This window comes from Eretmochelys imbricata, chromosome 10 (assembly GCF_965152235.1).
Source record: "Eretmochelys imbricata isolate rEreImb1 chromosome 10, rEreImb1.hap1, whole genome shotgun sequence".
Classification (NCBI taxonomy): domain Eukaryota; kingdom Metazoa; phylum Chordata; order Testudines; family Cheloniidae; genus Eretmochelys; species Eretmochelys imbricata.
The window spans coordinates 60256871-60272298 of record NC_135581.1 but is presented as its reverse complement, the minus strand read 5'-3'; the positions used below and the strand labels follow the sequence as shown (position 1 = coordinate 60272298).

At 38.8% G+C, this 15428-nt stretch overlaps 1 protein-coding gene across 2 annotated transcripts; it reads right to left on the bottom strand.

Annotated features, from left to right (window-relative positions):
* Positions 1-604: 604 nt before the first annotated feature.
* Positions 605-14735, bottom strand: DNAAF4 (dynein axonemal assembly factor 4). Of its 2 annotated transcripts, none has more exons than XR_013347373.1 (9): positions 14478-14735; positions 11549-11696; positions 9930-10063; positions 8284-8524; positions 7287-7432; positions 5664-5773; positions 4348-4501; positions 3170-3244; positions 605-1555 (listed from the first exon to the last, which is right to left on the bottom strand). XR_013347373.1 is itself a non-coding variant. In XM_077828975.1 (9 exons), the coding sequence occupies exons 1-9, from the start codon at positions 14598-14600 to the stop codon at positions 1446-1448; spliced, it is 1272 nt and encodes a 423-aa protein (XP_077685101.1). In that variant the 5' UTR covers positions 14601-14735; the 3' UTR covers positions 606-1445. The 2 variants fall into 2 exon arrangements, 1 of the variants encoding a protein (XP_077685101.1); XM_077828975.1 differs by having other exon boundaries at positions 606-1555; positions 3170-3275.
* Between the last annotated feature and the right edge of the window lie 693 nt (positions 14736-15428).

Here is a 15428-nt window from a genome sequence, read left to right as displayed (position 1 = left end):
GTCTTTAGGGACCGTAACCAGTTGGCACAAATTAAGGCAGCCTGCAGGCTGCTCTAACCTGCTTTGGGGCTGGAGGAGAATCAGGGATCCACAACTGGTTATTGGTTCTCAGCTTCTCCTCTTTTCCTCATCTCTAGGGCTGCCCAACTTGGTTTTGTTCGGGAAGGTAGTCATATTTTGTTGGGCTTCCTAGTCTCAAACAGGGCCAGGTAAGCGCCTATCCTGTTATCCCCAACAATCCCACAACCACATGTACTTATCTCCTCCCAGAGCCCAGGCTCCAACCCAAGCTCAAACATCTATACAGCAATTTTAGAGCCCCACAGCTCAAGCCCTGGAACCCCAAGTCAGCTGACCCAGGCCAGCCGCAGGTGCTTAATTGCTGTGTAGATGTACCTTAAGATTCTGGCAAGTTTAAGTGATCCATTAATAGGACACTTTATAACAAAATTAATACCATTATGAAATAAAAGATTTACAGATGTATTTAGCCAACAGCAGGCTTGCTGTTTTTCATTTAAAATGCATTACTACTGACAAAATTACAATTGCATCATAACTGTTCGGTCAGTTCAATCAATATATGTCAAATCTTTTTGAATGGGTTAGAAACATTTAATATACATTGCTTAATACTCAAATAACATTTCACTGCATTTTACAAAGATTATATTAACCCTCCTCCAGACCAAGATTTCCCAAGTAGTATGCCTGATATTAAGCACCTAAATTCAAAGTTAGACACCTAAATACATAGCCTGATTTTGAGAGGCACCAAGTTTTGAAAACTGTGTCTTCAATGGGAGCCGCTAGTGCTGAGCAACTGAAAAATCAGGCCTTTAAAGTTCACCGCATCATATTTGAATATTTTGGCTCCAGTTTTTTAAGGAAGTGTTTTAGGGTTGTTTGTTTGGGCAAATTCGTATACAATATGAGCATTATTTAATTTCTAGTCCTATGTGAAATATTTCTAATTGGATGACTTCTGGTTCCACAACAGTTCTGATGGCTGTTCCTTTCTACATTAGCACTTTAACTTTGGTAGCAGAACTATGAACATAGTTAATAATGTTGACTAACCACTGAAGTTGTTTTAAAAATCCATGAGTCTACATTTGTTTACTTAATAACAGATTTGAAATTAAATATAGTAAAGTATGTTCTGTTATTCAGGCTAGCCAATATTTCATACAAAAAAAACAAATGACAATTTTGGAAACAGGTAAGAAAATAAAATGTGTATTATTTACTTCTCTTTCTGCACTATATTTACCCAAGTTATAGTAGTTCGTATGAGAAGTATCTTCTCTTTTACCCAATTTTATAATTGGGATGAGCGCAGAACAAAAATGTCTGGTGACTTCACTGGCTCAGGCCGAATTTGAAATAAGGGTTTTCCAGATTCCAACCTGTTAAATACACCACCATGCTGATTCTAGCCTTTGTTAAGAATCTTGTGCAGTTCCATGAATTATATGTTCAATCTTCTCAGCATCTTGTTCTAAAGTTTTATTTGTAGGATCGATCTTGAGAGCAGCTTCATAATCCTGGAGACCTAATATTAATACAGCAAGCAGATTATTAATCCTATATACAACAGTATTTATACTTTTTAACAGCTAGTTGGAAGTAACTTTCCCTAAGTTATATGCAAGTAAAGGTAGGGCAGCTTGAGTTTCAGATAATTTTACTGAATGGGATTTGGAGCAGAACAAAATATGGTCTTAAATATTTTCATACAGCCCAAAGTTAATTTAATAATTTCATAAGACTAACAATTGTTTCTAATGGAAATATCACACAGTTATATTAAAATCTTAAACTATTATTAAAACTTACAACATTATTCTAAAACACAAACAGAACCTTTTATATATTTACATGGTGCCTTGCAAACTCACTTTGTCACATTCTTTGCCCTAAAGAGCCTGCAGCCTAAGGCCTCAAACCTGCAAATGGATCTGCACAGACAGAGACTTGAGTCTCTGTGGTACTCCACTGAAGTTATTAGGTACGCACACAGGCACTAAATCCAACCACATGGATTCGATTGCAGGATTGGGGTTTAAATTAGAATAGACACATGTACTGTTCAGATAAGCAATGATGCAGTGAATATTGATGAGAAGAAAATAAGAAAGATTTCTGGAAGAAGTAGATTCTGAAGAGGAGAAAAAGGATGTAGGAAGGCATGAAGCTGAGAACGCAAGAAGAAAACTAAGGCTATGTCTATACTATAGATCTTACAGAGGTACAGTTGTAACGCTACAACTGTGCTGCCGTAAGGTTTCCAGTATAGCCGCTCTTTGCCGGCAGGAGAGAGCTCTCCTGACAGCACAGTTAAACCACCCGCCAACAAGCGGCGTTAGCAACATTGCAATGTCCACACCAGCACTTTTGTTGGTGAAACGTACGTCGGTCAGGGGGGTGTTTTTTCAAACTCCTGACTGACAAAAGTTTTACCGACAGAATTGCTAGTGCGGACAAAGCCATAACCTGTGAATAGAGTAGTCTGAAAAGCCATAATGAGTGCAAGGGGGAATAAGAAATTATAAAACAAATGTAAGAGGTGAAAAGGTTTATATAGTCTCAAACTGGATATGAAACAGCAGGAGAAAAGCCAACAAAGTGATTCAAAAGGAGAGGACATGACCAGAGTAGAAGGAAAAAAATACAAGTTTAAATAGTGGCATTTAAAAAATTTACCTCATACCTTCTCTCTCATTTTTAACTTTGCCTTGTGAGATAAGAATGGTATATTATTAGAAAGCTCGATAGATACGCACCATTATTACAGATTTTCTAACAAATACAGGGGAAAATATTTTACCTGTCAAAAATTTATACATTTCAGAATAAAAATAATGTTTTAAAAAGACTTGTTTCTGATGACTTCATAAGAAAATATTTACAGTTTATCTTTTTACATCTTTGGAAAAATTTGGGAGTTTAAGATTTTTCACTTTTTGAGGTATATAAACTGTAACTGTATGTTTTTTCATACTATACATATATGTATCTCAGCAATAAAACAGAAGTTCTTTAAACATTATGGCCCCAATACTGAAAAGATTTAAGCATGAGTAGCCCATTGATCCTAATGGGATTACCGTCATGTAATTTTAAACACATACATAAGAGTTTGCAGACTCAGAGCCTGAATTCTTACCTTCAGCATACAACTCCAGCTGACAAAATGCTGTCCCACGCCTCACATAAGCTTTCACTCTAGCATCAGCATTGTCTGAAACAGGTGGTATCAGTAATTCTAGTGCCTTTACAAATAAAAATATCCAAGATATTTAGAGACAGATTTTCTGTGGCCTAACCTCCCATTTGCAGATACACATGCACCCACAAAAATTTGCATTCTCATTTAATTACCTGGTTTGTGGTGTAACCACTATGATTTGCATTCACAATTTGTTTGCAGGTGCAAAAACGCAAGTGCAGTTTTAAAAGTGTAAACTGTCCCACAGTAGGGAATCTGAATCTTAGGTTGGTGCATAAAGTGTTAATGATTATTTGTAAACAGCAAATATATTCCATTATCATAGTCCAATATCACAAATAGTGCTCCAAACAAAATATTGATCTCATTACTACAGTTACTAGGAGAAACAAGTTTAGAGCCTCATGGAGTGCTTAGTTGAAGCAAAGATTTTGGGACCCATTTTTTTCAAAATATCCATGTGTGTCAGGTAATGAGTTTTTTAATTTTTTTAGTAAACTAAGTAAAAACACAGTACAAATTGTGCTGAAGCACTATTAGATAACAGAACATAGAGTTTTTCGGTCTTTCCACAAGCAGTGGTTGATCAAATATTGAGACATTCCAGCAATCTTTTAAGAGAATCTTTTGGATTATTGTTGGGTTTGGTTTTTTTAATTCTTCATACTAAGTGCAGAACGAAAGACAGATTATGAAATTTATGTGGGTATATTCTATAAACCTTTGTCACTAAAAGCTTTTTTAAAAGAGTAAGTATATCTGTTTATGTTCTTTTCTTGATGGGCACTATTTTATTAAAAATATAGTTACTGTATCTATCAAGTCCCAACTTGTTAGATTATACTGCACGAACACAAAATTTTGAAACCATCATTAGCCAATCATTTCTCCTTTAATCCAACCCTTTAATAGTCATTTTATTTATCATTAGGGCTGAACAATCCAAAATGTTGATACATCATTGTCTGTGTATCAAACTTAAGCTGTTATATAGTGTCCATAAGTATTTACATTCTTGCTTGACAGAAAAATTAGCTATATGTTAGTTTAATTTCATATCCATATTATACGGAGATTAACTATAAAAATCTACTTTGTGTGTAATATATGTATACCTTAGATGAATCTTCAATGGTCTTGTGCAAGTTTCTCAATTTAAGGTGACAAGCAGCACGATTCAGATACAGTACTGGAATCTTATTATTTAACAGAATTGCCAGGTTATAGGCATTTACAGCTGCAAGATAGTTTCCTGTTGCAAACATTTTGCTGAAAACATAATAAAAAGTACATTTTAAACAAGGAAAAACATAATACAATACAGAATGCCTATCTACTGTAAACAATTTGGACTAAACTAACAATTTCAAACAAGTTAAAAAAAAACATTAAAAACTGATCATTTATGACATTTTGGATGACATAATAAACAATGTAGATGCAGTCTACTCAAACTTCATGCTGGCAGCCAGGCTGGCAAAAGTTTAAGACAAAGTAAGGTAACAGAGCACTGAAGAACAGGAAAAGCAGATCATATTTCCATGGATATGGTGCAGACAATTAATAGACGTTAATGCCAGACTTTTCTCGGATAACGATCACCTAATCTAAACTCCTGAATAACAGAGGCGATAGACTCCCACCCAGTAATTCCTGCATCAAGTTGATAACTTCTATTTGGGCTTTATCGTATCTTTTACACAGATATCCAGTCTTGATTTAAAAGACTTCAAGTGATCGAGAACCCACCACATCACTAGGTACATTGTTCCAATGATTAATTACCCTCCCTGTTAAAAATTTGCAATTTACGTCCAGTCTGAATTTGTCAGCATCTGCTTCCAACCATTGGATCTTTTTTGCATGATTAGAGAGACATCTGCTATTAGGAATCTCTTCCCCATGTAGGTACTTATAGATTAATGATCAAGTCCCCTCTTAACCTTCTCTTAAATAAACTAAACAGATTGAGCTTCTCATATTATAACAATAATATTAATATACCATCTAGTATATTGTTATATAGCACTTTTTATCGATAGTTTGCAGAGTTTTACGAAGGAGGTCAGCATCATTATTCCCATTTTACACATGGACACAGGGAGGGAAACGATTTTCCTAAGCAGGCCAGTGACCTCGCAAGCCTGTGGCAGAGCAGTCTTCCGAGTCCAATCCAGTGCACTATCCCCTAAGCCACACGCTCACTATAAGGCATTTTTCCTAGAACTCAAAGATGTGGTGTATACATTATTTGTAAATCGTCCAGTGAAAATGATGGAAAATAAAATTCTGCATAGAAAGATAACATACAAACTAAAAATTTTCTACACTAAAAAACGGAATCAGCATTTAACTTCCGAAAAATAATGTATTCGGTAGTTATGTTTCTGATACATGCTTGTAATCATATCTTGGAATGAGTTTAACTCACTTTCCTTTGTCCTTCAACCAGTCTGGGTTCTTCTCCTCCTCATTTAAATCCTTCAGCTCAGAAAAATTAGCATTCATTGCTCTACGAGCCTCTGCTTGCTTATGGAGCCACTGTGGTAGGAAGATGTGTGTGCAACATGTTAGCATTTTGTTTGTTTGATTTACTTTTTGAGATTTAGGTTTTCATTTTGCTTTCATCCTTTCACTTACTTATCGAGGAAATATTTCTTTACCCCATTTTTAGTAGAAACACCTAGCTGTTGATTCAAGATCAGAAAAGCTCTAAGTTTTCCCATATATTTTGTTTCTAAATGAGCAGTAAGGGGGCAGTACTGCCTGACTACTAAACTGTTTTTTGTTTATTGTGATTACAAAGAAGAATGTATCAATGCTCATCCAACAGAGTCCCAAAGAACAGATTGTGAATTTAGACCAAAAAATGTCATAATCTAGTTTGATCTTAACCCCACAAGAGGATAGAATTTATAGAATGCATTTCATCCTTGTATGTGAAGTGAAGTTTGGTATGGAATTCAAGTATAAACGTACAATTCTTTAAAACTGTTTAAAATAAAAACAAGCTATTTCTGTAAATCTGAACAATCACATCTTAGGTGAAAAGTGATTTAGTTGGAAACATTTCTTTTAATATTACACATAAATAAGATTGAGGAATCAGTGGGAAACTGGTGTCTTTTCAGCTGCCATCCAGGACCGAGAACAGGGGCTCCCACTGTCAGCCTCCTGTATGGTCGGGCTCCTGCTGTCGAAACTGCAGTTGACGCCAAATATTGTGGGATCCACAATTTCTGCAATATCACAAATTAAATAGGGCCTTACTTATAGTACATATTCAAGGTGATTACAATAACTTGGTACCGTTATGTTTCTTTTAAAAATACAATTTCAAGAAATAATGTGACTGTTTTTCCAGAGCAACATTTATTATTTCAATTACTTCAATTTATAGTCCTGTCTTCCCTGCCATAATAGTCATATTACACAGTACAACCAAGGTTCCTATTTGCAGTTTATCCGTGATGAAAAAAGTGATCAGTGATATAGAATAGTTTACTTTTCAAACTAACTTAGCAACCTGTACATATTCAGCAGGAAAATCGATAGAAAATACAGGACTCAAAGAAATATATAAAGGATGACAGGAAGGACCAAAGCAATGCTCAGCACTCTACAACCACAGGAATTGCTTAATAAGGGATATAGCTTTCTTAAGTTAAAGGTGGATGACCACTACTCCACATAAGTATAGAAGAGAATATATTTGTATCTCGGTTAAATTAGAAGTGACCATTTCAATTGCTCACAATATCTCTAGTTTAAACTAATTTCAACAAAGGAAAATAACTGAGAAGTACATATGACTTCATGAAATGACAGGAAGATTGGTAAAGATGTATCAGTCTCATGTCAAGAATAAGACTTCCACGTTGTAACTTCTATTTCCAACAGTATTACTACCAAAATGTGAGCTTCCCTGCTTGGTTTAGTAAAGCAATCGAAGACCCATTCCTATAGGACTGTAGTTGGCCACATGAATGAATAGCACTACAAGCACCTCTGAGTGCAGTGAGAGCACCCTCGCAAAATGGAAAAATATCCTTACCTCTTCCTCTTCTGCTACTCGGGATTCTCTGAGAGCTGTAGGAAACACTCGAGATGTGAAACTAATTTTAATAGTACCAGCAGATCGAGGAGCAGGGAAAGATTCTTCTTTTAACTTCCCTGAAAATATATTTTCAGAACTACAAGCTGCAAAGATAGAAGTAGAACAACAGAAGAAAGCAAATTTATTTTTCCATTTTCTCCTTTCACCATCATATTTTCAAGTAGACCTAATTTACAGTTTTATAAAGTAGAAGTGCACCTCAAGTTTTTCTGTTTTGTGTCCTGAAGGAATAGCTCTAAACACATTAAAATCACACTTTTTTATGTAAGTTGGTTATATCGCCATACACAGTAAACTCACAGTATGTACAATTCCTGTAGGATGTACAAAACCTCTGTAAAATTTGAGTTTCATATAAATCAGTTTTGGTTTTCATATGAATTTCAGATAAAGGGACAGATTTGGGGTTTGGAAAATGGGGGCTTACACTGAAGGCTATATGCAGAAGTCACCCAATCATTTTGCAGTATATTTTACACTGAATATCATGTAACATTTTGGGGCATTTCCGCTTGTATTAGGAACTTGGTAGCTATGTTCCATGAGAGAGAAGGTTTTTTTAATCCAATACTTCTGTGGTTTAGGAGTGCACAGAAATCACTAATTAATTAGCATTAAGAAGCAGCATTTAATGGAATGGTATTATTTGCAATGAAGTATTATGTTGAGGGGCTCGGAAGGAAAGAAAGGGTAAAAAAAAAAATGCTAAGAACCAAAATCTCCTCTTACGTGTGACTCAACACATTGACAGCAAGTAAACAAGAGACTAAACCAACTGGAGTCAAAAAGAAAAATAAGTAGTTCAGTACAGTACCTAGATATGAAGGTAGAACATACCAGAAACACCTAGAAAGGTTTAAGAATTGACTTTTTAATACCACAGACATAGTATATAGGTTATAAAAAAGGTAAAACTTTATTCCACAAATACCACCTCTTGTAGATATACTTCTAGTCTTGGAAGTTCCTGCATTTAGAGTTTTAGCTTTATTTATTTCTTGCTTTTTCTTCTCCTCTATTAGTTTCCTTTCTCTGCGTATTTCCTCTTCTCTTTGTATCCTTCTTTGTTTCTCCTCATTTCTCTGCTTTTCTTTCCATCTCTCCAGCTCCTCAGTGACCTTCTTTCGCTCCTCCTCTTTCAGATTTTCAATTCTTTTTCTCTCCGTTTCTTCTAGCTGTTTGAATTGCAGAACTATCAGAACACGTAACGTTTGGTGAAAATGAGCAGAACAGAAATGAGAGTGCATAAGTATCTTCCCAATTCTACACAGCACTATTATTAATATGTGACATTATATACAGAATTGAGGGATTCTAGACAAATAGTTGGAAAAGGAGGAAACTGATTGGCTTATACATATTAATACGTAAAATAACTCACAGAGCTTGAAAAATATATGCCTCGAGCTATTTTAATATCACTATTAGAGGGGCAGGCTTAGAAAAATTTAGGAAAGTGTGATGCTCATTGAGTTGTTTTATTCTGAAGAAACTACATTTTTCTTAGCACTTTGGGCTGCTTTATAGTACTTGGTGGGAGACTCACAAAGACTATGTAGAAGCTTAGCATGTAACATTCTTTCCTTCGATTCAGTAATGGACCACTCCTCCAGCATGATACTTAGGAATACTTTGCTACTGGAGCTGCTACACCCTTCTGATGGAGTCTCTGACCACTTCTGCTTACAAAAGATCCTATGGCACTATTCAAGAGAGTAAGGGTTCTACCCCAGTATCCTAGCTACATTCCAGCTCAGTATCTCAGGGAAATTTAGAGCTGTAAAATATACAGTTTCATTTGAATACATTATTCTTAATTTCCCACTTCTCCTGAAACTTAGATGCTCATGTAGAATAGCTAACACATGTCTACTCAAGAAATAACTCCATTTGCCCGACGCTGAAAGTGATTCCTGCATATGCAATCTTGAAAGCTCTAAGATTCTGCTTGTTATATTTTTAAAAGCTATGAAGTTTTGACAGTCCTCTTGCATTTTATGAATATCTTAACACAAAAAGTTAACATAAATGGTCATTTCATGAGGTATGCAGAAAAGCAATTTGGTGCAAATAAAGGAATATAAAAGTTACCGTTTTTTGTGAGTGAAAGCATCGTAGAACAGAGGTAGGTGACTAAGGATCAGCCGTAGCACAAAAGCTGCATACCACAAATTTTATATTCCAGAACGAAGGTGAATAAAATATTTCTTAGAGTCTACATTGCTTAATCCATATATAGAGCTCACCTTACCTTTTGTGCCAAATTATTGCAATCCTAATCTCCCTTTAGATACCAAAACCTGCCTGATCTCACCAAAAAAAAAAAAAAAAGTCAGTTTATAATGAATGTGTTAACAGTCCAAATTTTTTCACAACTGTTTTCCTCTATATGGATATACCCAAACTAAAAGTAAATGAGGAATTAAGAGTTATGCAAACTCTCCTGCCACTTTAATAAAGATGACTAAAAAAAGATATTTTTAAACAGCATATTTAACCCCAAACCTGTCAGGTTAGTTGGAAATTATGTAAGATTATATTTCTTGTATTTAATTATTGTAGAGTCGCATATAAATTTACCTTCATTGTGGCCTCCAGAGCATATTTTTTATGTTCTCGTTTTGTAACAGCTTTTGATTTTTCCTCTTCATCTGCCTTCTCTTGGGCTTTTATTATAGCATTCTCCCTTATTCTCTGCATTTTCTCTTTGTCACCTGAAAGAAAATCATTTGAGAAATTTAAGACTGAGGTTCATGTGTTATTCATTGTGTACAGGACAAGAGAATTTCTCTCATTATTGTATCTGAGACAGAGTGGCAAAAATGTAGCCCACCCAGGTGCACAATACAACCCTCTGTTAATCACATCTTTAAAAGGGACAATATAAACTACACTTAAACACAACTACTATGTTTTATAATAAGGTTCGACAAGACCTATAATCTGTAGAAATGTTTCGTTTTTCTTTTTAATTCTCACAAAGAATAATTTGGTTTGGATTTAAATATTCCTCTACAGAGCTTGCTATCCAAACATTGCACAGTACAAGACACAGAAAGCAACTATAACAAAAGTTAAGCTAATTTATTTTCATTGTCAAACATAACTGTAATGCAAAAAGGAAGCAATCAGCAGTAACAGAAAATGATGAAATGAGATAGCTATCTATCTGTATAATCTAAGGTTCCTGGTATTTCAGGGAGAGAAAAAAAGAAAAGAAAAGAAAACCCCGTAGTTTTCTTCGAACACACCCATATATTCCTCTCCCCCAAAACGATTCATAAACATTATCTTCCCCAAGCGCTGGAAAATATGGACATGCACAGCTGAAGTCACCCAAACAACCTTTACTTTGCCCCATGCCATTGCCAACATTCCATGTTCCACACAACATATACTTCCACACTTACTATATAAGAGGTAACCTTACAAAAATGAGTTTTGAAAGCTCAGATTTATTTTCCTTAAGTCTGCAGTCATCTGTAGGATATTAGCTTTATACACATCTCAAACATCAAATGTGATCCTTTGCCTTTCCAAAGCTCCATACACTTGACACATAGTCACTTCTGGTCTTAGATTTGTTTGTGTAGCTATGGACTATTTATGGCAATTTTAAATACAATAAACCAGAAATTTCAAACAATACTTATATATTTGGAGGCAAAAGTTTGTTTGGAGATCAGGGCAGAAAGTTTGCTGTTATTTATCCCAAAAGCAAGTTTGTATACTGCTGAGGAGTTCAAATGGCTCTTCATAATCCCAAAGTCATTAGTATTTGTGATGAAACTGAAAGGTGCACTTTCATTGAAATGTCAGTGAGGAATCACTCTCTAGCATTAAGAATAAATCAATCCAATAAAATGTGTTCTTACATTTGGAAGTAACTTGTGTGTTAGCTACAGCCTCACATTGCCTAAGTTTCTGGTTCTTCTCAAGGGGTTGCTAATGAGGAAGAGTTAAGGTTCTTTGAACTTTGATTTTCTAGGTTAATATTTGCTGTTGTGTGTATGTGTTTCTGCTACTCTGTTCAACTAGAGCTTGAGGTTGGAGAGAGAAGAAATGCATGAGCTTTGTTACAAAGAAAAAAACTACAATGTGCTACTTCATGTACCTATGAATTCTTGCAGGGAAAGGGTTTGGTATGTTTTTGCCTGTCTTTTAAATAGTCCATCTATGTTTCACAGTAGACAACTTACCGTTTTCCATAACCAGGGATTCCCACATGGCCACTTCTTTTTTATATAAAGTGAAGAAAATGGTCTCATTTCTGATCTTTGCTGTACTACTAGTGTCATCAATAGGAGCATACAGAATGGCTTCAAATAAAAATGGAGGAACATTTACCTATAAAATGTAAATAGCAAATAAATATACATGCGTATTTATTTTAAAAGTGTTTCATTAAATAAAATTTTTAATAAGATTGTGGCTAAATAATAAATCCCCAACATATATTTTAAATAGTTAGCAAATGTTTTCTCATAATAAACCAAAAAAATCATAAAAGCTGGTGAGTGAGAGAGACTCCACTAACTAGACTGTAATTTGCAGTAGAAGAGATCATTTACAGTAGCTTAACCATCTCATTAAAATATTAAAATAAAATTAACATTTATAAATGAGTCCAAATTCTAGTATACAGTGTGAAATGCCAAACAACATTGAAAGAATTAGAGCTGCAGTGATAATGCAAATTATTATTTGCTTGCAAATGCTTATGGTATTAATCAATACCAAAAACTAATAATAAGTAATAAAATATACTACTTTGGAACACTAGTTGCAGCTTTACAATTTCCATTACATATACTGTAGTCACAAAAAGTGCAATCATGTGAAAAAAACCACCCAGCAAAGTACAATGAGAAACACGGGACACTGACAAGTACTTTTTAAGAAAAAGATTTAGTTTAATACAAACTATAAGTGTATGCACAATTTCCCAATAATTATTGCATTGATTACAATGTTGTTGTATTTTTTCTTCTTGTTACAGTAAAGGAAACTTTTCAAAGGCATAAAAGACAGCTTGATGCCCAACTTCCATTAAAAGGCTTCCAGTAGGAGTTAAGTGCCTAACACCCAGTGATTGAAAATCTCTCCAAAGGTGCCAGAATCTGCCCTCGTTTTTTCTTGTGCAAGCCACAGGGTTGCGGAGCTGTGAATGAGTGGGAAATTTGACCAATGGATTACAAATCATTGACGGATGGAGTTTGGCTTAAAATCCTGAGTCTACCCTATATCTGATTTTAAATCAATAATATAAAGAAAAAGTAGGAGATAAAGTATAACCACAGAAAATTGCTTCATGTAGTTAAAGTGTGATACGCAGCAGTGGTGGCTAAAGAATATTTCCCCAGTCACCTATCATAGGTCAGTTTAACAAGAATACTGTTATATTACGAATCAATATTTAGTTTTTAAATGTTTAAAAGTTTTACTCCCCACTAAATTGTAGTTTGTTTGGGGAATACAAAACAAAACAAACAACTCTCTATCACTTTTCCCTTGTCTAATTCATTCATTTATGTACATAATATGCCATATTTGCAGGGGTGAAAGTAAGTTAGAGGACTTACCCATAGGCCAGAGACCTGAGCAGGGGGCGTGGCCTTAACCGAAAGAGGCAGGACCTTAAATCCCCGGGGCCCTTTAAATCAAGATTTAAAGGGCCAGGCTCCAGCTGCAGTAGTGGCAGCTAGGAGCCCAGGGCCCTTTAAATCATCCCCAAGCTACCAGCTGCAGGGGTGGCTGAGAACTCCAGGGCTCGGGGGTGATTTAAAGAGCCCAGGGCTCCAGCTGCCGCTACCGCAGCGGAGCTCGGGGCCCTTTAAATCACTGAGGAGCCCCGGGGGCTCCCGGCTGCCACCACTACCCCAGGGCTCTGGGCTCAGGTAGAGCTTTAAAGGGTCTGGGGCTCCGCTGTGGTAGCAGCTGACAGAGCCCCGAGCCCTTTAAATCCCCGCCTGAGCCCTGCTGCCCGAGCCCTGGGGTAGCTGCGGCCGGGCTCTGTCAGGGATTTAAAGAGCCCCAAGGCTCCAGCTGCGTTACCGCCCCAGCCCTTTAAATCCACTCTTGAGCCCCGCCACCGCTACCTCAGGGCTTTGGCAGCAGGGCTCTGGCAGAGATTTAAAGGCCCGGGGCGGTAGTGGCGGCTGGAGCTCCGGGGCCCTTTAAATCCCCACCGCAGCCCCACCGCCACTACCCCAGGGCTTTAAATTACCATCTAGGAAAGCCGGTCCCAGTACGGCGCACCGGCTCTTACTGGTACGCCGTACCGGGGCATACCAGTTTACTTTCACCTGTGCATATTTGTAACATAAATCAACATAGCTCCCAAACGTCAATTTCTGTATCTGCCAACTAGCATCCACATACACACACGGTGGTCGCAGAACCATGTGTCTGTCCTGAAGAACAACAAAACACTGTGCCTGAGAGACATCTACCACCTTTAAGCAAAAAGAAAAGGAGTACTTGTGGCACCTTAGAGACTAACCAATTTATTTGAGCATGAGCTTTCGTGAGCTACAGCTCACTTCATCGGATGCATGTAGCTGTAGCTCACGAAAGCTCATGCTCAAATAAATTGGTTAGTCTCTAAGGTGCCACAAGTACTCCTTTTCTTTTTGCGAATACAGACTAACACGGCTGTTACTCTGACACCTTTAAGCAGTAAAGCTGAAGGCCTCTCCTTCCTGCTTTAACGAATTGTATTCAACCTTTCCCCTGCAAATCCCTTTCAACTCTCTTAAAGGGTTGCTCGGCTGGTGGCACAGGTTGAAGAGCATCAGTGACAAAACCCTGACTTCTGGCAGGCTTGGTGCCCAGCAGCGATCAGGAATCGTTGCTCGCGTTCACTTTGCTATTGCTGCCATAGTCCAAGCGGCAAAAGGGAGAGTCAGACAGACAGATGAGAGTGGAAGGGACACGGGAGGACGGGTTCCCAGCTCGTGGAGGGGATGGGAAGCGGAAGGGGCGCTGCCTCCTTGCCCAGACCGACCCACGGGGAGGTCGGCGGCGGCGAGGGACTCCCGCAGAGAGGCGAGTGGGGAAGGCGAAAGGAAGACAGTGCAAGGCTCTGCTCAGGCTGGGAGCGGGGGAGAAGAGCAGAAGCCGCCCCACCTTCAGATATTGGTCAGTGCAGAAGATGTTTGCCTGGGTGACCCGGACACCCCGCATCGGCAGGGAGAGGAAAACAGCAGTGTCCGTCTGCCGCCAGCTGTAATCGCGCACCCAGACCGGCATGGCCGCCGCTGCTAAGGGCGCCCTGCAGCGGTTACTAGGGGAGGGTTCAGACTTTCCGCTGCCCTCCCCCTAGCACTTCCGGGTTTGGAACCAGGCCTGAGTGGTGCCCCGCTGTTACGTAATACGGGAAGCGACCAGCGGGGATACAGGCAAGAGGACTTCTGCCCAGCCAGGGCACCGCTGCATGCTGGGACTTTGGGCTATCCCCGCCCCTGGGGGAACATTGCACGCCGGGATTTGTAGTCTGCAAGGTGTCGCCGGCTGCCCAGGCGAGCCCTTGGCAATGAGGCCCGGGGGCGGGCAGCTAGGGCGTGATGACCGGCGTGGCCAGACGCATCATCCCCGCCTCACGGGAACGCTCTTACAGCCGCCAGGGGAAGGCCTGGTCGGGCACCACCTGTGAAGGGCTCGGGGGCAGAAACTCTTCAGTCTCCCAGGCCTCGGGCCCCCTCCAGCACCGGCTCCGGGTTGGGGCCCCTCCCCGCGCAGGCCGGCCTGGCCGCTGGCAGACGCGGCCCTTGGGACCGTACCTGTCCGCAAGCCTCCTGTACGCTGTGTCAGGCTGTTCCCAGCAGGCCTCTCGCCCGCTGCTGTACGAGACCCCCCCCCCCCACACACACACACTCCCCAAGCCAGGGGACGGAGCTTCTCTCCCACGCTCTGAAAGGAGCAGCTGGCAGAGGTCCCGTCGCTTCAGCCTTCTGCGAGGGTCACCAGATGTCCCAGTTTTGTTGGGACTTTGTCTTATATAGTCTCCTATCCCCCCCCATCCCGATTTTTCCACACTTGCTGTCTGGTCACCCTACCTCCAGCAGTGACTGGCTGGAG

Bases quoted from the DNA above. Each gene is read 5' to 3' on its own strand.
- DNAAF4 (XM_077828975.1), bottom strand. From the start codon at position 14,600: ATGCCGGTCTGGGTGCGCGATTACAGCTGGCGGCAGACGGACACTGCT. The intron at 8,525-9,929 runs GTAAATTTATAT...CAATTCAAACAG, and splicing joins CTCTGGAGGCCACAATGAAG to CTAGAAGAAACGGAGAGAAA. The intron at 5,774-7,286 runs GTAAGGATATTT...TTCCTACCACAG, and splicing joins GAGTAGCAGAAGAGGAAGAG to TGGCTCCATAAGCAAGCAGA.